Source organism: Idiotropiscis lumnitzeri, chromosome 6 (assembly GCF_059441095.1).
Source record: "Idiotropiscis lumnitzeri isolate Australia: NSW breed Sydney's pygmy pipehorse chromosome 6, RoL_Ilum_1.0, whole genome shotgun sequence".
NCBI classification, from domain to species: domain Eukaryota; kingdom Metazoa; phylum Chordata; class Actinopteri; order Syngnathiformes; family Syngnathidae; genus Idiotropiscis; species Idiotropiscis lumnitzeri.
Window position 1 is genome coordinate 20,649,770 of NC_142396.1, and position 26,861 is coordinate 20,676,630.

Below are 26,861 nucleotides of genomic sequence, written 5' to 3' on the forward strand. Positions count from 1 at the left end.
ATGATAACAAAATTGGAACCCAGGTCCTCTCAAATGTGAGGCACGCAGTCGAATGGTGCATTCGCACAACACTTGACACGACATTTCTAACCACACTGAATTATGCAAAGGGTCTCAAGTCCCCTGATGACCACCAGACCAGGATGGGGGCAACCTGTTGCAAGGCAACACTGAAACGCTGCATCTGATTGGTCAGAATTTGCGCTTAAAAAACATGGAACACACACAATACATTTCTGAAAATAATTCAATATGTAATACAAAATATATATTTTTTATACATGTTCCTATTTGGGATAGTTGTACAAAAAAAGTAATGATAAAGGCCATGCTATACAAAACAAATAGTGTTCATTAATTCTGGGAAATGCTAGTATACATTCACAAAAGTGCAATTCACCAAATTTTCTCCATCTATTTAATTCCTGATCTGTAAATTGTCATATTCCAACCAAATGTTTCCCCATCTACACGATCCAATCTATACATCATTGGAAAAACATTTAAATGCCCTTTCAGTGTGCGTTTTGTTCTAGAGGGTCCATTTACAGTAATCCTTTGCTAGGTGTGGCCTGACTGAAATAACTCCCTCCAAAAAAACGAGCATGGCCTTGCAAACAATCTGCAGAGTGCCTCGCCTCTCGCCCACGGTCAACTGGGATAAGCTCCAGTTTACGTACGGCAGGAAAAGGACAGATGTGCGAAGCCACAAACATAACAATTATGACAGGGAAAACAAAGAACGCCGAGTACCATCAACTAGTAAAAGGTGAGTTGTATGGATCCAGCCCAGGATCAAACAGTTTCCCACTCATCCAACTTTGTCTCCGCTGAGCAAATAGCGGCATAGTTGGATGTTGAGCCAGATGTTTCGCCGCTGAGTCCATGTGCCTGGAGCCTCTACCTCATACAGACGATCTCTGTGATCTTCATTCAGCTGCAGGAAGTGCCTACACACTTAAAACAGAGGCCCTCTATTAGGTAACGCCTAAAATGATCGTTTTCCTTTAAAAAAATGAAACACCCATATTTTGTTATAACTGATGCATTATGTAACAATTTACTAGAACATGAAGTAGTTCACTACATACTGTATTCAGTAAAAGTATTTATTAGAAAATGTGTTTGACTGATAGAAAATGTGACATAATTACATCATAAGGTAAAAAAAATATTACTACATATTACATATTGCATCATTATGTAATAATGTGGTGCTTCTTACCTCCGCATACACATATGAGCCATAATTTGTATTTGTTTGTTGTCATTTAACTTGCATATTTATTTGGTTTCATCACTACTTGTGTTGGCACGGGATGTGGTTTCCCCTTTTGTTTTTAAAATACATATTTATTTTTTAAAATGATGACTTGATTGTAAAGCTATATTTTTTCATTCCAGGTGTGGAGTTTTCATTGGAATTGACAGAAAGTGTATAAAATCTGGAATCAACGTTTCAAGAAATTAGTGCCATCACAAACAAATCTTTTTAGAATAGATAATGTTATTCCCTTGAGTAATCTCTCGCTTGTCGTGAGTCACGTGCTGAATTCATAAACATTCAGAAATAGCGTCGCTCAACAAAAACATAACATGTAACCAACAACAACACGCAGAACCCAACAAAAAAATATTGGTGTTGATATTTCCTTGAGCATCAGGCATCCACCAAGTAGCTGCTGCCTCCTGTTCAACCAGATCACATTCCTGTGTTCAAGTCTCCAATCTCCGCTTTGCGGTAATACATAAAACCATATTTTTCAACATTTTCTCAGTCTAATGTCACCTCAAATTGTAGGCATCATCTACTGCCGGAAGACAGCGTCCGCAGCTACAAACGTCCAGACTACATCAAAGCTGCTATTTCTTTTTTTCAATTTTTTAAAAAACAGCTTTTAGGCATGCATTTTTTGTTTAAAGCAATTTTTGTGGTCCACTCCTACCCCCGACCTAAAATAAATTATTGTTAAAATAACGATCTGAAATCCTTTATGGTTTATATACTGCTGACATTCCAATTGCAATATTTAAACATTGTTTTTATGCAGGCACAGGTAACATTGGAAATTGCTCTAACCTGCGACCATGCTGGGTGAAAGTGGCACACTGATTCCCAGCACCTCCTCGTAGGGGAAGGATGAGCAGAAGTCAAGCAGCATCTTAAGTCCCAGTCCTCGCCTCCTCCAGCTTGTCCTCACCAGCACAGTGTCCAGCACAGGCAACAGGTAGCAGCGGCTGCTCCAGCTGTCACACAGACTGCCTGAAACACCACACAGAATGGAACGTCATGTGTGTATTGCATGACCATGTAGTGGAGATTGACAAAGTAAGCGTAAGGTATTTTTGGATTCTAAATTGCTCCAGAGTACAAGTAGCACCAGTCCAAAAAAAATCCATCATGCGCTCTGCCTCTCTGAACACCCACATTCTCGGAGCAGTGTTAGGGCGTCAGGGTAAATTAAACGTACCTTAAGTGGACGGCAGCAAATGACCTCCACATTGTGCCCAAAGGTAGAATCCTGTTTGGGTATTGAGCCTTTTGGTGCTGTAAATAGTTGGTGTGGCGTAAGGAAGCTGCATGCTTTTTGTTTTCTTTTTTTTGCCGCACGCTAAACTATCCATATGGTGCACATTTGTTACTACATCGTCTTCTTTTTTTGACAGTTGGCAAACACTTCTGATTCATTGCTGCCACCTTTTTAGAATGCTAAAGAAGGTATTGCACAACAACAACACCCAACAACTACTTTTTATGGTCAGAATACTTTTGATGAATTATCACCTCCGTCAGACTACAAACAAGTGCCTTGTGGCCGTAAAGCGGGAATAGTCGCATAGTGCCAACTTTCCCGTCAATAGACATGGAGATAATGCAAGGATGTGCTATCAAAATGGCACAACAATCAAGAAGCAATATTCTCCTTCAATTAATCTATTAGGCGGCACAGTGGGTGACTAGTTTGATTAGCACGATGGCCTCACAGTGCAGAGGTCGTGGGTTCGATTCCGGCTACGGCCTTCCTGTGTGGAGTTTGCATGGGCTTCCCTGTGCCTGTGTGGGTTTCCTACGGGTACTCCGGTTTCCTCCCACATTCCAAAAACATGCATGGCAGGTTGATTGGACACTCTAAATTGCCCCTAGGTGTGAGTGTGAGCGCGAGTGGTTGTTTGTCTATGTGTGCCCTGCGATGGGCTGGCAACCAGTTCAGGGTGTACCCCACCTACTACCCGAAGATAGCTGGGATAGGCTCCAGCACCCCCTGCGATCCTTGTGAGGAGAAGCGGTTAAGATAATGGAAGAATGCATGGATGGATGGATGGATGGACGGATGGATGAATATATTGTCCCCCTGCCAAAGGAAAGTCCGTACAATTAGGGAATGGGGATTTCGGTACCAGCGCGAGCCTTAATTTTAATCTATCGCTGGCGTCTGGACAAATCCTCGTACCACCAAAATCATCACTTTTCAGAAGATGCCAAAGAGAGCATGCTTGTTCAACCATTGATATTGCATAATGAAAGACAGCAAGCCACCTTCAACACTTTTGATTTATCCCCCAAAAAATCTAAACACCCACAAGTGAGTATTGAACGCTGGATACAGTGAAACCCCGGTTATTGCGGTTAATGGGGACCGAGACCACCCGCAAAAACTGAAAATCCGCGAAGTAGCGGCGTCCCTTCAAAAATGCTTTAAAAAAACTTATACTGGTATACAGTATACGCCCCTGTATACAATACACCATATAGAATACGGGTAGAGAGAGAGAGAGAGTGAAATTCATGTTATAACAAAAAAAACCAAATTATTATTAAAACGTATTATTTTTTTATTCCCCAGCCATTATTTTTGTATTTATTTAATTACTTCGACTTTTACCTGCTGGTACGCCGTCCGGTGTGCCCTGTGAAAGGTGGGATTCTTCATTTATTTATTTATTCATTCATAACTGACAGCCTCACGCTCCGCTTGTGCTCGGGCGGAAGAGGTGCTCCTCTTCGGCTTAATTGTCACGCACGCCGGACCTGCTCCCCCCAAGCGTGTCTCCGTTCGGTTGAACTCTGTTTCATTTCGCCCCGCTCGTGCCCCGGGCGGAAGGTGCTCCTCTTCGGCGTAATTGCCACGCACGCCGGCCGGCCTCCTCCGGAGCTGTCGTACGGTCCTGAACGGAGCGAAATGTCGCCCCGCTCGTGCCCGGGCGGAAGATGCTCCTATTCGGCTTAACTGTGACGCACGCCCGCCCTCCTCCCCCGGAGCTTCCATTTGGCTGCATTTAGGGGCCACTTGGCACTGCTCGTGCCCGGGGAAGGTGCTCCTATTCGGCTTAACTGTGACGCACGCCCTCCTCCCCCGGAGCTTCCATTCGGTTAAACGTAGGGGCCGCTTGGAACCGCCCGTGCCCAGGGAAGGTGCTCCTCTACGGCTTAACTGCCACGCACGCCGGCCGGAGCTCTGGTACGGTCCGAACCGCGCGAAACGTCGCCCCCGATCGTGCCCGGGGGAACGTGCTCTTCTTCGTCCACTCTACTCTTCGCCCACGCTCTTCTTCGGCGCATGCCGGCCGTCTAACCGCTGCAGCGCCCCGTCGTGCCGCTCGGCGAAACTACAATGCCCCCGCGGAGCGGAGCGAATGGAGAACCCCGATCGTGCCCGGGCAAAAAAGTTTTTAATTTTTGAATATTTTTTAGACCCGCGAAGCACTGAACCCGCGAAAGGTGAACCGCGAAGTAGCGGGGTTTCACTGTATATATTTGTGAAAAAATATGAAATTTACTAAAGGGTTTTGCAAACTATTAAAAAAGTGAGACTTATAGTCCAAAAATACAGTACACGTGATTTTCATCATGTTCATGTTAGAAACCAATATCATCCATCTATCCATTATCTGAGCCACTTCTCCTCACGAGGGTCGTGGGCATGCTGGAGCTTATCCCAGCTATCATTGGGCAGTATGCGGGGTGCACCCTGGACTTTTTGCCAGCCAATCGCAGGGCACACAAAGGTGAACAACCAGTCACGCTCACAAATACACCGAGAGGCAGTTAGAGTGTCCAAACATCCTACTAAGCATGTTTTTAGAACGTGGGAGGAAACCGGAGTACCCGGAGAAAAACCACACAGTCACAAGGAGAACATGCAAACTCCACACAGGAAGGCCGAAGCCCAGAATCGAATCTTACACCTCTGAACTGTGAGGCGGACGTGCAACCAGTCATTCACTGCGCCGCCAGAAACCAATACCATAAATAGTAAAAAACTGAATTGATCCTAACAACATTTGAAGCACTTAATATTGGATGGATGGAAGGATGGACGATCAGTGAGCCAGACAGAAAGATAGACCCCAAATCACATACAATGCTTTTGAAAGATAAGATACCTTTGTGTTTGACAGTGTAGAAGCCTACTGCTTGGCCATCTTGCCACAGCAATTTGGCGCTCTCTGTGCGGGGGTGTAGGGAGAAGAGTGCTTCCTCCTGAGAAGGCCTCTCCACAACCTGACTCAGCAGGAACATGATGAGCCTCTCCATTAGGGACTGCACCTGAAGAAAACATGTCACAGAATGGTGAAGCGTTACTTTGAGCACTTCAGGATTTTTGATTTCTAAATGATACATTAATTTTGATGTTAATATTGATATGGATGTCCAGATTGCTCAATTATGAAACACTCTAAGGATGTGTTCATTCAACTACCGTGCTGTCACCATTAACTGATTGAGCAAGATTATTGGCCTATGTCTTGAGACACTAATACAGTGTGGCAGTTGTTTTGGTGTCAAATTCAAACAATTTCGTCTGCAACTCTTTTTACTTTAAATTAAAACCTACTGAAAATGACTTGGATCACGTTGTAGCAAGTTTCTACAGGGAGAATAATGAAATGAAATCACCTCAACATTTTTTCCAACAAAGATCCATTTATCAAATTTGAATCCTCAAATTCCCAAGACTGTAGTTTATTATGTTCAAGTCATGTGTTTTTTGGCAATTATGAGATTCCCAGAATATCATCTCTATAATCAGTTAATATATTTTTTTTCTCTTCTCAAATGATTGATAAAAAATATACAGTAACTTGAACAATAAAATCTGCTAGTATTTCTGAACTGTTCATGATCAGGGTCAGAGTGCAAGTAAATGATTTCCAGTTGCCACACAGAAGATCCCTCACTATATTCACATCTATTCAATACTGTGGTTGAAGCACACATGAAATATGAAACTGGGATTACTGGAAGCAAGTCAGTTCTTGATTTGCAGGACGTCCGTATAACATCATTCACCGACCACCAACTCCCATACAAGTATAAGGCCAACACTAGAAGGAAAATGGAGAGCAGGGAGCGTCAGATGGAGTATGTGAATGCATATGTGTTTGAATGTTAGTATGCCAGTGCTTGCCACTACACCTTGAGCTGGATCATCAGGTGGGTGAAGAGCCAATAATGAACATCTACCCTGGTCATCTTCAAACAGCTGCAGCCATTTGATGTTACTTGCTGTTATTTTCAACTAATTGGAAAGACACAGTACACAGTCATTGAAAACATGTCAACAACACAGTCATTTTAATATAACACTCGCATAATCGCAGAGGTAGGTACTTGACCCTTTTTTGCCGGTCAGTCCCTCACCCTCCTGCCGTGATCTCTGTACCGTTCCAGCCTTGACATTTGGCCTTATTCATAACAATTGTTACCCGCGACCCCTACACTACTGTCTCACGTCTCTTCACACACCTTGGTAGTGGTGCTTTTGAAGCGTTCTGAGGCATTTTTGTCATTTGTCCATTTTGCGAGTAGGTTCATCACACACACGAGGGCCGATTCGTGGGCCTTTGTTAATCGAACCCTTTTTTTTAATTTGTCCCCCTCCGGCCCCCGGAACGGACTACACATCTCTGCATAATTGTGCTTGAGGCAAACTGCCATGAAAGCAGCATAATAAAACGTGTGGCCTTATATAGAACTCCAGATATACCTTAGAGGATTTCGATGATTGAAACCAGTCATTATCTTCAGGTCTGGATTCCAGCGACAAAAGATACATTTCAGAGGCTGCCCTCAGGTCAGTTTCATCCACAGGTGGAAGGTCTACAGGGAACATCATCCTGCTCAAGGTTGATGTGCACATTAAAAACAACAAACACTAAATGAATCCAAGAGTTGGAAAATAAACGAGGTCCGTCCAACCAAGCTTCAACGTTCATTTTAGCCACTATAATGCTTAATACAAAACACACGGAGAAAACTTTAAAAAATAAATAGTAAAGCTCCGGTCAAATGTAATGGATGTATTTGTGCATTAAGTGAGATTACACGCCACAGTGTGAACTTTGTATTGCTAACGTAGAATATGCTAAAATATAAAGCATAGATTTGATGCGAAAAAAATTATTTGAAACATTCACAAGATTACCTACTTTTCGACAGATTCAGTTGTGACAAAAAAGAAGCACTATCATGGTATTTTTAACTTTAAAACGACCTGTTTCTTTATAGTTCGAACTTGACGCACCGCGCAACACACCTGACAGTCTTGATCTGACTTGCAGCACCACCCTCAGTGAGGAAGTTGTTATTACGTCAACTTGCCAAAAAGCATCAAGTCACAGAACCGAGCAGAAAATTTGCCGGAAATCGAATTGTTTCAAAATAATATTCCTTCAACAACTGAAGAAGAACGATAGGAAGTGATTGTGCAAGCCGGTGTTATAATTTATTTTGAATATATAAACGGAAGTTCTTAGCGTATTGATGATGTGCCGGGTGATTGTAAACAAACTAAAATGGTTGTAAGGTTCAGTAAATGCAAAACCATGTCGCTTCTCCTCTCTGCAAGTCAGCGACTTTTGTGTCCGCGTCATAGCATTACAACAATTAACAGTGCCAGAGTAAGTAAATTAGTTTTCATTAATATATACGCCATTTTTTATTGTTTAACTAGGTCGAGGTCATGTGACTGTGTAACCTCTTATTGTGTCGTCGGTAACGCCATTTAAGTAACGCTATTACACAAAGTAATTCCGTTTTGATAGTGTTTAATGGTAATACGTTTATATTTAAATATGCCGTCTATAGAGTGGCTGTTGACTAGACTTCTCATGTGCTTAATAGTTAATATTTGACTAGTTATATAATTAAAAGGTACAGGCGACGAAATGTTATTTTGACTATTCCTTGAAAGTTAAATATTAATTTGCAAATCTCCTTATTGTTGCTATTTACATATTTGATAAATCCTGTAACGTTGAATTTGACATAGGTAACATTCAGTTACATTTTACCTTTTCGAACTGGTTGTTCTCAAGCATTCATGTACAATTTTTATTCAACTGATATGCAATAAAATTGCATTCAATCTTTAAGTGCATTATTTTTCAATTCCTTATATTTAAGCACAATTATTATGTTCAAACTGTAAATTATGTTGGTGTTGCTTACCGTAACATTCATACCTTCTCAGAATAAAGCTGCTGCATTGTTTTTAATGAATACAAAGTGCTACTTTCGTACAATATTCTAATTTAGGTAATTATGGTGGCATTTGGCAAGGTTAGTATTTTTTAGGTGGTACTCTGTGTAAAAAGTTCAAGAACTACTGGTTACCGTACATTATTTAATGTATGCCTATTGTGTGTCTATTGTGTGTCTACACAGAGTGCTGCTTTGGACAGCGCACTTTCTAAATTCAGGTCAATATGCGGAAGGGATGGAGTGTCACTGGGAACTGCCGTCAGAGAGCAACACGGCAAAGATGAATCTGTACACAGGTCATTGTTACAATCATTTATTTAGAATGTGGTTTGGTATTTGCTTAATTAATATTATTAAAAATTTAAATTATTTTTATGTTCATGTTATTTTTAGTACACCCCCCCACACACACATAGACAGCGTATTTCTGTTTTTACATTTGTTCCATCCTTTTGCTCCAATTTTTTTTAACAATTACAATCAAATGATTTGTTTGTTTGTTTGCCGTGTTAATTTTGAATATTTAATAAAAATAAATACTTTTTTGCACTTTGGCACAGAGAAAAAAAATCAAATGAAAATTACAGTACAATTATAGCCTGTCCTAAAAAGCACATTGTTTAAAAATGAGTTTATTTAATATTTATATTGACCGGCTTGTTTGACTTTTTTATTTTTGCGTTAACTTCTTAAAGTCTTAATGTTAAGTTTCATATTGTTGCTGTCCTGTGAAAAACATGTATGGTATGTCCAATGACGTCAATGAGATGTCTGTGACACGGAAACACAATTAAAAGAAAGAAAAGAAAAGTAAAATAGAAAAAATGGACATGTTTTTTCACACTGGAGTTGAAAATATCATAAATAAAATGACCTAAATGCAGCGTTTTTTTTACATGGGTTCAACAATGAAAAAAAAAAAAAGAAAAAGAAAAAAAATTCAATATATATTGACATCGACCAATATGAAATATTTATATTGTGAGATATTTTTCAGCTATATCACCCAGCCCTAACGGCAGGCCATGCATTTCACACTTCGGCCTTCAGTGAAGTCCTACTTAGGCCGACAGTCCGACTTGAATAAATATCCCTCATAATACCCTCATTCATGACACCACAGCTGGAGAGAATAATATACAGAAAGACGCTTAGGCACACTGAGTGAGTGTTGGAAGACAAAGCTTCTCTTGAAAAATGGCTTTGCAACTGTATCTGCAATCAAATCCACTCTTTTCCCTCCTTTAGAAAAGACCCCAAAAAATCTTCAACAACATTGGGCATGACTACTATGCTTGACGAAGGGATTCAGCCTTGGCAGTGAATGAGTTAAAATACTTAACAAAAGTGTGGTCGGAGGTCGTTGGGGGTTTTAAGGAAATACATCTACCGGCGTTATGTATTCAGGATGCAAAAATAACCTAACTACATTCCATTACTGTTACAGAAAAAGTAACAAGATTACAGGTACATTTAATAAAAATGGGGATTCTTTTTTCAGAATTACATTTTTAATGTGGGGGAGAGTTCACACATCTGTACAGTGAGTCTTCGGTTCCAGTAAATTTCCTCTGGCTTTAGACTAAGCCACATTTGTATAAAAGTAGGAATGCACTGTAACCTACACTTATAGAGTGGGAAAGTTGTAGTTACTCTATACTTCTAGGCCATCGATAAAACAATGAAATTAAAAGCAGTGAGTGGAGAGGTAACTCAGCATACTTTGATGTGTTGTGTAACATCCATCATTATCTATACCGCTTCTCCTCACTAGGGTCGCGGGGGGCGCTGGAGCCTATAGATAGCCGGCTATCTTCAGGCAGTAGGCAGGGTACACCCTGAATTGGTTGCCAGCCAATCGCAGGGCACACAGAGACGAACAACCATCCGCGCTCACACTCATACCTAGGGGCAATTTAGAGTGTCCAATCAACCTGCCATGCATGTTTTTGGAATGTGGGAGGAAACCGGAATACCCGGAGGAAACCCACGCAGGCTCGGGGAGAACATGCAAACTACACACAGGATGGCCGGAGCCGGGATTGAACCCACAACCGATGCTGTTTCTCACTGTGAGGTCATCGTGCTAACCAGTCGGCCACCATGCCTCTGTTGCGTAACAATGTAGTCTTGTGCCTCTGCGCCACGTAGTTCATTATGTGCCATTCCTTACCTTGCAATGCTATTTATCGGGACTGTTGTAAACCAATTTACTGTTTTGCAAGGGCTTTCCTGCAGTATCATATCAGGGCTGCACGATATTGGAAAAACTTGCGATATGGATGTTGACTGTAGCAAGATCGATATTATTGCGATATTGAATATGTAGCTAAAGAAATGACATTTTTATTATCTAATGAAAGAAGTATTTTTTTCATGCAGTAAAATCAGCAAACTCAATGTGTCCTCAGCAAAGTAATTCCCCTTCACAATGTCCAACTATTGCGTGATGATGCATATTTAAGTTCGCATCTGACTGGTCAAATTCAGATAAAAACATACAATTCCATAAAAAAAACATATTGCATGTCTATGTTATATGCATAATGCATAGGCCATTATCGCCATATTTGATATTTTGTGCAGCTCCTTCATACCATAACTTGCTTCAGAACAAATCCAATGAGCTCCTACGTCAATGTCTGTCTAGATGCCGTCCACCCGATGTGGTTGTTTTTCCACATTGTGTGGAGGAGGTTAGCGCTCTGGCAAATGTCTGCTATGACAATCGCCTTCCCATGATCCCATTTGGCACTGGAACTGGCCTGGAGGGAGGCGTAGGAGCAGTGAAGGTGAGAGATAATGAGATAATAATAATAATAATTCTATGTATATATACATATATCAAGTGATACATTTTTTAAACTAATTAATCACAAAAAATTTCCATCATTAATTGCGATTAATCAAAATTTTCAACTTCCATTTTTTGTGAAGCTGGTTACAGATTTTTACTTGAATAAAATCTTGGAATTAATGCAAAATCACAAAATATGAAGTATATTTAATTCAAAGACTGTTCTAATAGCTTTTTTTGATTCTTAAATACAATTTAAATCTTTACTGGCATTTTTCTTCGAAACATTTCTCAAAACTGCCCACAAGCGCCACACTCCAGCAGTGTTGGTTTGCAAGGCCCAGTGGTTACTTGCGCATAGTGTTTTGTTCTGTGATGATGTGCTAACTATGTACAGCTAATATGGTACAATATTTGCAGCATATGCAAATTATTTTTGAAGTAAATCAAACTGAGTTCACTGAGTTAAAATATTTAACTGAGTTAAAACATTTTAGATTAATCTCCAAAGTTAACGCTTTAATTTTGACAGCCCTAATATAGATACATACATTATAGTTGTAACTATGAGAAAGCTACAGTTTAGTGCTGCTCACTTCCAAACCCAGAAATATATGTTTATTGTGTGTGAAATCCGGCATGTGTAGATGATGTCATTACGCTAGTGTGCATGCACGGCTGCGTTCAATTGCGGCATGGAAAATGGGCAACTCTTCTACTCTCACATAGACATGCTTTGAAAAATTGTACCATTTGATTTCACATAAATCAGTGCTCGGTAGTGCCAACCCAAATCGGTCCATATCCCAAAAAGTACTGTCTTCCCATCCCTTGTCTGCATTACAAAAAAGCATCATTTGTATGCTTCCATACAACTACACACCACTGCTTTCATGCACATTGTATTACCTACAAGACCGCACTTTTGATAAGTACTTTAACTCATTCTCTGTCAAGCAAAGTAGTCATGCCCACTGCCGTTGAACATTTTTTGGGGTCTTTTTTTAAGAACCACCACAATGGATACATTGGTAGAAAGAATACTAAAGGTATCCTGCCTTTTTCCTTAGGGTGGCGTGTGCTTCAGCCTAAGGAATATGAACAACATTTTGGATCTTCACCATGAGGATTTTGATGTGACGGTAGAGCCTGGTGTGACCCGAAAAGCCCTCAATGCTTATCTGCGAGACACTGGACTGTGGTTTCCTGTTGGTCAGTCAAACCCCAAGCTCACATTAAATCAAGTCTTGATTGCAGAATCTCAAATAATACTGTGCCAAAAATGTGCTACTGTGTAAGCGTAAATGACCACAATGGGTCCAACAGGACATCTAGATTTTGTCAGAACATTCCCATACACCAGTAGATGGGGAGCTCATTTAAAATAGCCTTTCCCAAAGATTTTAAGCCATGCATACTCATCAACAGAACTTCAGCATATTATTCCTATATATATTTGGACATAATTACGATATCACTACTGCCGCAGTTCTAGAAAATGTTAGAAAAACTATTTTCACATAGACTAAGTATTTAAGTGAAAACTGATGGCTTTAAACAAAAGCGGACCACCTTGATGGCAGTGATGAAACTTGTGGAAGCAATGGTTACTCGTATAATATTAAGAATTTACTGTCATTATTCAAGAATTTAAACATTTGATAGATCATAGTATGTTATTGAATAAATTAGAGAGTTATGGAAAAAGAGGTCTAGCATATATATGGATGAAAAGTTATCAAGATGACAGATAACCGAATGTGCAGTTCAATAACGTACAATCAAATCAGTTCAAGATGCCCCATGGGGTTCCCCAAGGGTCGCCAAATGTCCTTCAGTCAAATGTGACCGTTTAGAAGGCCTCATTTTGGGATAAGGTGGTGGAAGGGACGTACCTGCTGGAGGTGGACTTGGAAAAATATTAAGTCAAGCTAACCCTTACAGATTTAAATATGACACATAAAGACCTATAAACATTTCAGCTTACGAGAAGTCTCTTGGAACGCAATGTGTTCAAATCTTGGGCAAATCTCTTATAAAAGCGACTGGATGTAAACTACGGAGAGAAAGGTGTGTCTTTATTTGCAATCAAACAAAAAAGGAATTTGAAATGAAATAAATATTAGCAAACAAACAAAAATATATATTTTTTGCAAACAAGGCCCATATATTTCCCAAATCCAATGTGGATCCAAGAATTTTTTTTAATTCATTTCAGTTGATATGGTCTCAATGGAAGGGTCGATCCCAAAATCATAGTGGCATTCCCTTCTTTCAAAAACAAGGAAGAAGCCAACAAGCAAAACAGAAGGACATCCATTTTCTACTGGTATTCGTTTGAGGCACATGTGAGTTGAATCCTGTCCCAGGTACCTTTAGACCAGAGGCGTGTTGTTACCAGTCAGTCACGAGCACATACCTTGTAGACAGATAACCATTCACACTGATGGAAATTAATAGCCATGTTTTGGGAATATGGTCAAAATGAATTTGGATAAAACCCACAAGGAGAACATGCCTACTCTACCTAGAAAGGGAAATGCCGAAATTCAAATTGTGGAACTTTGACTGTGCTAGCTCCAGCATGAACAGTAAGGATAAGTAAACACAAACATGGTGCATCATGTTTGGCTTTGGTTCTGAGTGCGATGCAGTTATGTACGTCATGGTCATGATAATATTTAGTCGTTTTTTTTTTTTTTTTTTTTTAATGAATCGCATGGCATTTATTGTTTGTGAAGAAAACTGCTATTAGCTTTCAGTTGATATGACAATTAGCGTATTATCACAATATGTACCACATGGTCATAATACTGTATACAAAACTGATGTATAAAATTGTATTAATCACCTTTGATTGCTTTTCTGATGTTGAACAACGTTTGAGGAAGAGCTTTTATGATTACATGTAGTAGAACATACCAGAGCCTATGCAGTTAAGTCCTTCATGTTGACTACTGTAAGCGCTTACAAGGTGTACACATTCTGATTATTTATTTTCTCAAACATGCTACCATTGTAGATCCTGGAGCTGATGCGTCACTTTGCGGGATGGCAGCCTCAAGTGCATCTGGTACCAATGCAGTGCGATATGGAACGATGAGAGAAAATGTTATAAACCTGGAGGTGGTACTTGCCGATGGGACTATTATTCACACGGCTGGCAAGGGCCGACGTCCCAGGTAAGACGAAAGAAAGAAAAGTTCTGATTTCATTCATATTACAAACATTTGCTAGGAGCAACAATAATGTTACACGGCTGTGCTCATGTGAGTTTTTCCCTGTTTCATTGCAAAACTGTAGGAAGACTTCAGCGGGCTACAACTTGACAAACCTGTTTGTTGGATCAGAGGGCACTCTGGGAATTATCACTAAGGCAACTCTGCGCCTCTACGGTATTCCAGAAGCCATGGTGTCAGCAGTCTGCTCGTTTCCTACAGTGCAGGCTGCTGTGGATAGCACCGTGCAGATTCTACAAGCTGGGGTAGCCATCGCACGCATCGGTGAGCGCAAGTTTTGTGCGCACACTACACCACAAATGATACTGTTTGCCATTACACAAGTTAACTGTCACAAACTGCCTGTAAAATACATGGTTATTAGAAAAAAAACATTTAGGACAATTTGTCAACTATTTTTCTGTTTTTCTATGTTAAAGAGTTTTTAGATGATGTGATGATCAACGCATGCAACATGTTCAGCTCTCTGTCATATCCCGTTACTCCTACCCTATTCCTGGAATTCCATGGGTCTGAGCACAGCCTTGCAGAACAAGTCAACACAACGGGTAAATCTGTAGAATGATATTCATTAATATATTTAAAGGCTCGAGTTTTTGTTTTGAAAATACATAAATTACTTAATCTGAGAAGCAACTTTCGAATTTTGAGGCGCAGTTTCTTTCACAGGTTAATCCCAGGGACCTGTGACGACGGTTTTATAAAACAATAAATAAAGGACAATATAGCAAATTAATTATTTATATAATCAACTATTTTTATTTCTTAAATTAAAAATATATTTTCTTTTCTACAAATATTTTCAGTGTGCAATATGAAAAAAAAAATCAAATTAAATTAAGGAGTCCTGAATGGGTTCTATGGTCTTCTAGCAAAGCTAAAAAAATTTTTTTTAAAATACAAGATCTATTGGAATGTATTTTTGATAACATTTATTGTGCAGACCTCTGAAGTATAAATCAAAACTCAGGACTGTCTTCTAAAACAAACAAATAAAATAATGAATATTGGAAATATGTTCTACTATATTACTATTCTTAAGAGCTTACAGGATTGGCTGATGTATAATATGTTTAGTTAATATTAATATTAGATTTTTCTTACCAGTATTACTTTGTCTACTATTTTGCTGTTCAAAGTTAGATGCTGTGCTCCTTAACGTTATTCCATACAGACTATGAATAGCTTACTTGATCGCCTAAGGTCTTAATTCTGGTGTTAAATGATTACGTGCCAATCTTAGGGTGTATTCACTCCTACACTGTTTAGTCTACTTTAAAAGGACCAGGGTTTCTTTCCCACACTTGTACGGACCGTTTATGCAGTTGTGAGTACACACAAATGAATCCTGGTGCAGATCAAACAACCAGACGAAGACCCACTTTTTGAGGTGGTCTTGTTTTGCTTCAAAACGTACTCTTCCGCCCGAACGATCTGAGTTGTTGTCCTATTTCTTACTTGGGTTGTATCACAGAATAAGGATGAGAGCAAAAGCGTCCACACAATAAGCAGCCGCTGAAAAAAGCGCATTTTTCAAGGAATTGTCGCATTTGAATGAATGAAAGGCATCTGAAATTTTGACACCATCGATTCATTTCTCCATCGTCTGTTCAGTTTTTTTCCATTTGAAATGGAACTGTCCTTCAAGTGTGCGGTAGAAAAGGCACATGCTAAACATCTGCTGACATTGACATAACCAGTAAGAGTTGGATGATACCGTAAAGGTACAGTAATTATCTGATTGTGTTCTCTCTGCACAACCATGTGACGTATGCATTGTGACAATTATGCTTGATCTTTGTCATGTATCCACAGAGGAAATCACAAAGATTAATGGTGGCTCAGATTTTCAATGGGCAAGAGATGCAGAAACACGAAACCGATTGTGGAAAGCTCGCCATGACGCCTGGTATGCTGCTCAGGCTCTAAGGCCTGGTTGCAAGGTTAGAAGGTCTTGTAGCTGTCACCTGCATTTGTGAAATCGATCAAAACAAATTGGCACTCCGTATAGTGCAAATCCCCACAAAAGTGGAATTCTAGAACAACACTGGGGGGAAAAAGGCAGAGCATTTGTTTGATTGTCCCACAATATTGCGGCGAGCAGCAGGCTCTAAAATCACCGGTACAGTGATTCCTCGTTTATCGCGGAAGTTGCGTTCCAAAAATAACCCCTGATAAGTAAAATCTGTGAAGTAGTCAGCTTTATTTATTTTTTAATTATTTTACAATGCATTTGATATGATGCATTGTTGTGGTTTGTTTGCCGTGTAGATGGGAAGTTGTGGTCTTGCAGTGCCACCTTGTGGCATTGCTGCGTTCATTTTCAACGTGTTATTTCTTCTTCTCTCTTTTTTTGTTATTTAACTTCCGGGTTGCTTCACTTTGAGACGTGTGCCCATATGTTGACAGAGGAGCCGTAAAAAAGCCTATATTAACACGCTCTAGGTATAGAACATTTATTTGTTTGATTGATTTGGGAATGATTTGACATTGTGATTGTTTGTTATTTTACATTGTCCGTAGCTCAGAATCTCAATGTGTATCCCAAGCTAAAAGCTAAATATATTAATATTAATATTTAATAGTCCCATAAGGAGGAATTTTGCTGTGTTACAGCAGCAAAGATATAGATCACACAGAGATGGCGGCGTAATGTAGCCGTTAATGTTTAACATTAGCAGCAGACATTCATAAAAAGCATTCAAATATACACAGTATATACGTATATACACAGATCTCCATGTATATACACGCTTACATCCCACGACATAAACAAGTGTAAGGAAACACTCCTAATGTCTGTCCATGGTACAGAGAGGAAATAAATAAATATGTTGCAATGGTAAAAAAACACTGAATGATAGAAAATACTGCAATAATAAAAATTCTGCAATGACAAAAGTACTGTAGTGGTAAGAGTACTGAAATGCTAGGAAAATACTGCAATGATAGAAAATACTGCGATGATAAAAGTACTGTAATGGTAAAAGTACTGCAATGATAAAAAAAATACTGCAATGATAGAAAATACTGCAATGATAAAAGTACTGTAATAGTAGAAGTACTGCAATGATAGAAGATACTGCAATGATAAAAGTACTGTAGTGGTACAAGTACTGCAATGATAAAAAAATACTGCAATGATAGAAAATACAATACAATGATACAAGTACTGTAATGATAGGAATACTGTAATGGGAAACGAAATACAGCATTGGTCAATATTTAAGTACAGCACGGTAGTAGTGTATTAAAAAGTCTGACAGCAGCGGGCAGGAAGGAGCGGCGAGATCTCTCTTTCGTACAGCGAGGGTGGAGCAGTCTATCACTAAAGGAGCTGTGCAGTGTTCTAAGAGTGTCATTGAGTGGGTGGGCTGGGTTGTTCAGCCTTGATGACAGTTTTGCCGTCATCCTCCTGCCCCCCACTGAGTCCACAGAGTCCAGGGAGCAGCCCAGGACAGAGCTGGCCCTCCTCACTAGTTTGTCCAGTCTATTTGTCCCGGCCCGAGATGCCTCATGCCCAGGAGATAATTCCATAGAAAATGACCGGTGAAACCACCGAGTCATCGAAGTTCCTGAGGCGTGTCCCACGAACGCCAAAGGACCTCAGCCTCCTGAGTAGGAAGAGTCTGCTCTGACCCTGCCTATAGAGAGTGTCTGTGTTGTTGATCCAGTCCAGTTTATTGTTCATATGAACACCCAGGTACTTGAGACCCTCTCAACGTCTGTTCCCTGGATATTCACTGGTGCAGGTGGAGAGTGCCGACGCTTGCAGAAATCCACCACCAACTCTTTGGATTTCCCAGCGTTGATTTGGAGGCGGTTCTGCTAACACCAGTCCACAAAGCCCTGAGTAACCCCTCTGTACTCCCGATCGTCTCCGTCAGTGATGAGTCCGACAATTGCAGAGTCATCAAAAAACATCTGCAGGTGACAGGTGGAGGAATTTTATATGTAGTCCGAGGTGTAGAGGGTGAACAGGAAGGGAGCCAGAACAGTTCCCTGGGGCGCTCCCGTGCTGCAGAGGAGCACGTCAGACACACAGTCCAGTGTTCTCACGTACTGTGGCCGGTGTGTGAGGTAGTCGTGGATCCATGTGATGAGGTGGTGGGTCACTGCCGCCTGCTCCATCTTGTCTCCCAATAGGGTGGGCTGGATGGTGTTGAAAGCACTGGAGAAATCAAAGAACATGATCCTCACAATGTGGAGCAGGTAGATGATGGCATCATCCACACTGATGCCAGGCTGGTATGCAAACTGGAGCGGGTCCATCGAAGAGCTCACCAGGGGGCGCAGATGGACGAGGACCAGTCTCTCCAGGGTCTTCTTCAGATGAGACGTCAGCGCCACTGGTCTGAAGTTGTTGAGCTCCTTCGGATGGGGGTCTTTGGAACCGGAACCAGGCAGGATGTTTTTCCACAGCTGGGGGACTCTGCCCAGCTTCAGGCTCAGGTAGAATATGTGCTGGACAATTCCACACAGATGGTCTGTGCAGGATTTGAGGAGCTGGGAGCTAATCCCATCTGGACCCGCCGCCTTCCTCGCCTTCATCTTCCTCAGCTGATTCTTCACCTTAGATGTTGTGAGGAACAAGGCTGAGCAGGAGGAAGTGGTGGTTGTCTGATGTGGCTGGGAACTGAAGACTGTGGAGAGAGAGCGAGAGGGGAGAAAAGAGAGGGGGAGAGAAGAGAGGGGAGAGAGAGTCTCGTTCGCAGCGGCAGGAGGGGTTGGTGGGGCTGCAGCAGGGGAGACTGAGCGGGGGCAGGCATTTGATCAATCCTATTGAAAAATAGGTTTAACTCATTTGCCCACTGAAGCACCCTCCCCCCCTTCTGGGTCTTACCTGGTTGTCCGTGACCTGAGATGGTCTTCAGGCCCCTCCAGACATCCCTGGCATTATTCTTCTGCAGTTGTTCCTCCATCCGCATCCTGTAGGACTTTTTCCCCTCTCTGATCCTCCTAGTCAACTTACGTTGCGCTCTATTCAGCTCCTCCTTGTCGCCTGACCCAAAAGCCCTCTTTTTCTCCTTCAGGAGAGCTTTAATGTCAGGTGTGATCCAGGGTTTGTTGTTGGAGAAACATCTTACTGTCCTGGTGGGAATGGTGTTCTCCATGCAGAAATTAATATAGTCTGTAATTGTGTCTGTTAGACCATTAAGCCAAGATAGCTGACTGTCGGAATTGCTAACTAGGGCCCTTGGAGAGCGGAATGAGGTACGGTAGTATATAAAATGTTAAATATATTAAAAATATAAATTATTAGTTGGATGGCAAATTGAAATGGTGTCATTTGATTCATTTGGATTTCTTCATTCCTTTGTATTGAGTTGATAGGAGCGTTATGTATACATGATTGATATGTGAATTATTTGTGAAACTACTCTTACAATTTGTGTTTTTCTGTTGTTTTGTTTTCACGGTGCAGAATGCTGAACATGCTGGTTCAGAGATAAAAGATTATTGACACTCGTTTGAAACTCTCTGCGTCCTTATTCGAAATCCAAAGGGGCCGCTACAAAGAGCACAATACAATGTAAAAAAAAATCTGCGAAGCCGCAAAAGATGAAGCGCGATATAGCGAGGGATCTCTGTATACATTCTGACAAGAACGAAGCAGTATATAAAAATGCTTTTATTGTGAAGCCGCATCAAATTCAAAAGAGTGATACACAATATGTATGTCCTTATATTAGCCCAATAACTTGGCACTATTTTTTAGATAACCATGCCTTTTTTGTGAACCCTTCCACCATGGTAACATTTAAAAAAAAATGCTTGTGTGGTTTAGAAAGTAAAAAAAAAAAAAAAAGCTATTTTGTCATGGAAATAAAACATTGTACCCTTCATTGATTGTATTGTTTCATGCAATTTCTTGCCTTCGAGTTTATTTTATCCCCATTGTATTTTGAAGAACAGTACAACATACAATAAAGCATCCTGTAATTGTTAAGACGTTAATTCTTTGTGAAGCTAGCATTACAATAGTGTGGTTAATATCAAGCCATTTTTTTCTTTTGCCAACATTTTAATGCCATTCCAAGTTTAAATCCCCTCTGTGTTTGTTTGTAGGCCTATTCTACAGATGTCTGTGTTCCTATTTCTCACCTGCCTCATATCATTGTGGAGACAAAAACAGACCTGATTGAGAACAAACTTACAGGTGAGAACACTGCAGATTTATATTTCTAAATTTTATGTTCAAATAAGAAATTAGTGTCTCCAAACTACCTGGCATGTTCATGCGATTCGAGAGAACTCATAAACCCACTATAAGTTGTATTTTTACGATAAACCGTTGTTTGTTGAACTTACAATATTTTGTTCACGGCAAAGCTGAAGTGAGTTAAGCAGGGCAATGTCATGCGTGTGATAATAGAAAGCCGCTAAACGGCATCATCTGCAGTAAATAGTTCGAAATTATTATTTATATCTGTTTGCCCCTGTTGCACATCTATCTGTCCTTCCATATTCTCACACAAAATGCAGGGAATTTAATAAAAGTCTTGACAGTGTAGACTACTATGGATTAATCTCTCCTCTAAGAAGTTCTCATTCCTATTTTTACCACAAAACAATGTTGTTGTTTTTTTGTTTTGTTTTATTTTTTCAATTACAAAGGATTTTTTTTCCTCCCACAATGTTCTGCACGATGTTATACTCATGCAGGTCCCATTGCGGGTCATGTGGGTGACGGGAATTTTCACTGTCTCATGGTTGTTGATCCTAACGACCCAGAAGAACTTCATCGGGTGCATCTGTTCAGTGAGAGGCTAGCAAGGTAATGTTTTTCCATTTCTTTGTATTATTTGTATTAAATACAAACCGCTTTAAACTGAGACTCCCAAACTAACTTTACAATTGCATTATTGCATTATTTTCTGTTTTTCTCTCTCAAATGTCGTGGTTAGAATAGTTTTTGTGTGAACATTTATTTAAAGCTTCATCGGAAATCGATTAATATCGATATAAACTGCTCAAAATATGCATCGATATAAATAAAAATAAAAATGCAATGTTAACCAAAGCAGTGTCTGTGCTGTAAATAAGATGCATACGCATAATTACTTAATACGATGTAAACTTCCCTTTCATAGCAACACAGCAGTGATAAATGAGTATTTATAAAGAAAAAACGTTGCGGCTGACGCCCGATTTAATTTACAATAGCATAATTTCTGACAAAGCCAGGTGTAGTTAGCATGCACCGGCTACCATGTGCGCCTGATGAAACGTCACACGCGATGTCCCGTTGTGGTACACTAACATATTGTAGCGTCCACTGTGGATTGTGGCGGCATTAGTCAGCGAATTCACGTGTATTAAAACCAAAACATAGTTTTTATATACGCGTGATTGACATCGAAACAGCAAGAGCACAAGTGTTAACGACCACGCACCGCGTATTGCGTTTATGAAGTCGGAAATTTCACCACCCAAAGTACAACAGGACGCATTTGCCACAAGCCATTAATGGCAACACCCAACAATAAAACATAACATACTTAGGTCCTTAGAATATACTAATTTACTGTGCTAAAAATATTTAAATAAATGGGTTATGCGTGTTGATTTGGTAACAATTGTGTTTTGCTGAGCAATGTTATTTCTGTGTTTTATGATTTGCATCACGCTTGAGATTTCTCTCCCTCTTCCTTTTTCCCTCTCTCTCATTTTTTTAGGCACATACCACATTTCGAACGTGCAAATGATATGAATACTAGAGATGCAAAACAAAACGTTTTGTATTCAGGTTAAATAAAAACAAAATTAAAAATCAATTCAAATGATGATTTTAGTTTTCGTTAACACTGTGCATTTCCTCAATTTTATTTATATGATTTAATTCCCCTCTTCATTAAAAATTGATTGGTGCTCAAGAAAAATGAAATATATTCACAAGCATTTCTTATAGTATTTATAGATAGTTTTATAATAATAGTGCAACTCTGCATATTGTATGGTTTTTAGTTCCATTTAAAATGCACTAAACATTTACACGCCTTCGCTAAACATCTATGCGTATTTCGTTTGTAGATCACACGAGCGCGCAGCGTTTCAGCAATTTAAAAAATAAATAAAATGTCTAATCGAATTGGGACTTGAGTAACTCGTTACATCCCTAATAATTAGTGTTGTCTGAAAATCTAAAATTTTCAGAACGGCATTACACTTTTTGTTTTAGAAAAACTGCAATTTACATTAAGACTCAATTGCCAGTAAAGTGCACTAAAAATTATGGAGTGCCATACATTTGTTTGCATGTTAGTAGGTTACTTACTTCCTAGTTAATGGAGGATATTGAACAGACGGATGGTGTCATTGTGAATTTGGGGTGTGGCCAAGTGATGATAAGTGGCTCATATGTTCAAATTTCTTTTTGAAAAGGAACAATGCACATGAATTAAGAATTGGCAGTCCCCAACACTATCTGTTGTACTAGTTACTACGTTGGCATATCACAGTGACTATTAAAGCAACGTTAGTGGTTGCACTCTTGAGTACAATGACAATAAAGGGATTTCTAATTCTAAAAAAAAAAAAAAATTCTAATGCCGCAGTCAGGTTACACAAATGGAACCCTATTTTGAGCCAACAGACGTGTCACAGACAAACGTAGTGTCCCGTAACCGATTTTGAGTTATATTGCCCGTGTCATCTGACACATTCAATGATTGGTCGTTTGGCATCTGGGATGCTTCTCGACCAACACGACAAAAGTCTGGTATGTCAGAAATGTTGTACGTCCTGCCACATATTGTCCTACGTCGTCCTTCAATTGGTTATTCAGCATTGACCAATAGGTTACAGTGCCCTCCTATTATGACAAGAGATTGGACGCGGCGCGCACATGCAACAATCAAAATGTAGAAAAAAAGGAACAGATAGTAGGGAGAAAATATTGGAAATCATAAGTAGCATTTCAGCTCATGCTATGTTTGCTAACTGCAAATCCAGTAGCTGATTAGCAAATGTGATGTCATTCAACAAATTTGTTACCTTAAGGTCTTTTGGGAGAATAGACAGTCCATACTGTCCATACTACCTGCTCCCCACCATTGAGGAACACATCCATATTCTATTTTTTGCCTCCATGTGACTAAATTGGGTATTATCTAAATTAGAAACACGGGGATTCGCTTTTTAACCCTCGAACAACGTTGAACGCAGCTGTAGTTACAGAGCGTACCGGAACTTTCTCAGACACTTGTTGTCACACGAGGCTAATTCACAGATGAGCTTGGACCGGGGTCACACTGTAAAGATGCTGTATTCGTTGCACTCCATCCGTTGCTCAAATTAAACACAATTATTTTGGCTCTCAAATGCTTCTTCACACAACACTTTCTCTCTCTCTCTCTCTCTCTCTCTTATGTTACATTCTCCTCCGAGTGCAAATATTTTTATACGTGTAGTACTCGATCATGTTCAGGCCAATTAAAGGGATGGAAGAAAACCCTCTTCCACCCTTGCTTAGGCTGTCGGAACTTATCATCAACCGTCTCAAAAATGGCCATCCCTATAGGATGGATGGACGGACTGTATCGTCCCTGGGACGAAATATCCATCTCTGTGAATATGCATGCAAACGTTCAACCCCTAAGGTTAATGACAGCAGTTTGAACCAACCAACCAGCCAACCTTGAGTCCAATCCATGTGATAAGATGTTGATTAAAGTTGCCTTTCCCTACACAAAACACACACTAGCTGCAGTGCACCTTACGGAAAAGCGCTCTCAAAATACAGACAATTAAGAATTATTAACCCTGCAAGGAGAAGCGGCGCAGATAATGGATGGATGTACTTAATGTAGGAGTGGGCGTCCTGTAATGATGACTGCAACAGCACAATGCAGAAAGTTTTGTGCCGTGAAGAAAAGTCATAGGTGTCGGCTAATGATAGACATCTCTGGAAAATCCCATGTCTTGTATCATTGTCTATGATAAGTAAAACACTAAACAAGAATGGATGTCATTGGAGGACAACAAAACGTTGCTGCTGGATGTTCCACAGCGTAACTGGCAAACTATTGTGTGGACATATTAAACCAATGTTGGATCAGTTGCAAGGAACATCAAACTTTATGTGTGAAGTAAAGAAGGCACAGCAGCCCAACATCAAAACCTCTTGTCTTTATTTGTTTCCCCTGAAAAAAACATTGCTTTGTTTTCTCCTAGACGAGCCCTGGCTTTGAATGGTACATGCACAGGGGAGCATGGAGTGGGTTTGGGCAAGCGAGCATTGCTCTATGAAGAGATGGGATCCATGACTATGCAGGTCATGCAAAGCATCAAGGATGCCCTTGACCCAAACAACTTAATGAATCCAGGGAAGGTTTTGCTGCCAAGGGAGCCTTGAAGTGTACTGTGAACCAAGTAACGGCTTTCTCATTGAATTATTACTATTTTATGTGATACTCTGCTCAGCGCTTTGTTCCAGCTGCAGCTGTTGTGAAATCTGCTAACGTATTTTCCGGACTATAAGCTGCTACTTTTTTCCTAGATTTTGAACCATGTGGCTAATACAACAGTGCGGCTTCTCTGTGGATTTTTCTTTTACCGGTAGGGGCACGCGATTGTTCAGAAAATACGCAAAATATATATATATTTTTTTTTTCTCTTGGGTCTGTTCTGTTTTAATTAGCAGTTGTTGTTGCCGTGTTAAAAGGCACTGTTTCTGTTTTTGTACCTTTGTGTGCATTCACAGTACAAAATTGTTCTGTACATGCAGTAAACAACTCATTTTTTTCAACATAGAAAACTGCGGCTTATAGCCTGGTACGGTTTGTATGTCGTTTTTTATTTATTTTATTTTTTTAAAAAAAAGGTTGCTGCGTTTTATATATGGGTGCTTATAGTCCAGAAAATATGGTATTAAGGTTTGACGTCAACAGATCAATAGATGCAAAGGTTCAACATTTCAGAATTTACATCTGAGTTACATAAACAAACTTTAATAGACTGTTTAATTTGAAGCCACGTATTTTTCACTTGATGGAGTAATGGAACATGTGACTGACGGGTGTGTCCACTACATTGATTTTTCAAACAATAAATAGTGCTAACGGTCCAAGCTCATCAAACATAGGCAATAGGCAATACTATCACTTGGAATGCTCTAAAAAAAGAAACCAAAAACATTGAATGGAATGGATAGGAATACTATCCGTTGATGACAGAAACATTTTGAGAGCTTAAAAAAAATGACACTGCAACTAAGTGTTACTCACGATGAATCAAAAAAATAATCACAGATTTTGTATCTGTTTGAAATGTGCAATAAAAGAAAGTTTTTTTTAACCCTCTTGTTGTATTATTTACAGGTATTTTGTAGTAATTCATAAGGTTATTTGAAATTTTAAATATATATACGACTATACAGTTAAGTGTAAAACATGGAATTACTGACTTGTGAATAACTGAATGGACACACAATTATTCTTCCACCAACTACAACACGCCGTCTTATTCTTTCGTACGTAACAGCTCCGGGCGACGCGTACACCACTCAACGTTGCGCTCCAATGCGGCCACCCAACAACACTAAACTTGACTGCATATTTGATATTCTTTTGCTGTTCTTGCTCTCACATTGTTGAACAGTGTTGTATCATCCAACCATCCATCCATTATCCGAACCTCTAATCCTCTAGAGGGTCGCAGGTGTGCTGGAGCCCATACCAGCTGTCAACAACGCAACACAATCATAGAATTTTCAATTTACCCACCATGCGTGTTTTTGGAATGTGGGAGGAAACCAGATCACCTGGAGAAAACCCACGCTGTCACTGGGAGAACATTCAAACTCCACACAGGAAGGCTGGAGCCTGGATTCATACCGTGGACCTCTGTACTGTGAGGCAGATGTGCTAACTCGTCCCACCGTTCTGCCCAGTGTTGTATCAATTGAAATACAAATAAAAGCTTTGATAAGCATCTTCATTGACTTCATGAGGAACAAGACTGTTCGGGTGGAATTTCTTGGTCTATGTTGTCATGATTTGACTCATACTGTGGCAGATGAAAACATCTTGGAAGGGTCCTGGAAAATAAATTCAAGAAAATAATTGGAACCCTGAATATTCTTTCTATAGTTATTCACTGCATAATTCAGTTTTGTGTTCTCTCATGAATTCACATTTCGCATTTTAAAGTTTTTTTTTTCTTTAGACATTCTTCATGTATTTTTTCATTCAACTCTGATTCTGATTTAATGTGTGAATAGAAAAAGTGCCCAGGCCTGATTTTGAAGATAATAGGTTGGAACGGTCCGTTGTTATGACAACAGCATAGATTAACATCTATTGCATTAAGTACAGCTCCATGGTGTCTTTTCTTAGGT

The 26,861-nt window shown here is 39.9% G+C and overlaps 2 protein-coding genes across 6 annotated transcripts; one reads left to right on the forward strand and one right to left on the reverse strand.

The window, feature by feature from the left end:
• Positions 1-284: 284 nt before the first annotated feature.
• Positions 285-7,666, reverse strand: fam169b (family with sequence similarity 169 member B). 5 transcript variants are annotated; one of them, XM_088298734.1, is made up of 7 exons: positions 7,539-7,666; positions 6,990-7,119; positions 6,419-6,521; positions 6,242-6,327; positions 5,386-5,548; positions 2,081-2,263; positions 285-957 (listed from the first exon to the last, which is right to left on the reverse strand). In XM_088298734.1, exons 2-7 carry the CDS (start codon positions 7,116-7,118, stop codon positions 812-814), a joined length of 810 nt encoding a protein of 269 aa, XP_088154860.1. In that variant the 5' UTR covers position 7,119; positions 7,539-7,666; the 3' UTR covers positions 285-811. The 5 variants fall into 5 exon arrangements, with proteins under 5 accessions (XP_088154860.1, XP_088154862.1, XP_088154859.1 ...); XM_088298736.1 differs by having other exon boundaries at positions 6,990-7,102; positions 7,539-7,635; XM_088298733.1 differs by having other exon boundaries at positions 6,990-7,122; positions 7,432-7,563.
• A 103-nt stretch (positions 7,667-7,769) lies between these two features.
• Positions 7,770-26,592, forward strand: ldhd (lactate dehydrogenase D). Its single transcript, XM_088299288.1, has 11 exons — positions 7,770-7,902; positions 8,669-8,781; positions 11,136-11,277; positions 12,353-12,494; positions 14,305-14,464; positions 14,586-14,785; positions 14,941-15,069; positions 16,337-16,464; positions 20,591-20,681; positions 21,188-21,299; positions 24,698-26,592. The coding sequence occupies exons 1-11, from the start codon at positions 7,798-7,800 to the stop codon at positions 24,876-24,878; spliced, it is 1,503 nt and encodes a 500-aa protein (XP_088155414.1). The 5' UTR covers positions 7,770-7,797; the 3' UTR covers positions 24,879-26,592.
• Positions 26,593-26,861: the final 269 nt, after the last annotated feature.

Bases quoted from the DNA above. Each gene is read 5' to 3' on its own strand.
- fam169b (XM_088298734.1), bottom strand. From the start codon at position 7,118: ATGATGTTCCCTGTAGACCTTCCACCTGTGGATGAAACTGACCTGAGG. The intron at 6,522-6,989 runs GTATATCTGGAG...CTTTCCAATTAG, and splicing joins AATCATCGAAATCCTCTAAG to TTGAAAATAACAGCAAGTAA. The intron at 5,549-6,241 runs GTAATCCCAGTT...TGTTTTCTTCAG, and splicing joins CAAGAACTGACTTGCTTCCA to GTGCAGTCCCTAATGGAGAG.
- ldhd (XM_088299288.1), top strand. From the start codon at position 7,798: ATGGTTGTAAGGTTCAGTAAATGCAAAACCATGTCGCTTCTCCTCTCT. The intron at 14,465-14,585 runs GTAAGACGAAAG...GCAAAACTGTAG, and splicing joins GGCAAGGGCCGACGTCCCAG to GAAGACTTCAGCGGGCTACA. The intron at 15,070-16,336 runs GTAAATCTGTAG...ATGTATCCACAG, and splicing joins AGAACAAGTCAACACAACGG to AGGAAATCACAAAGATTAAT.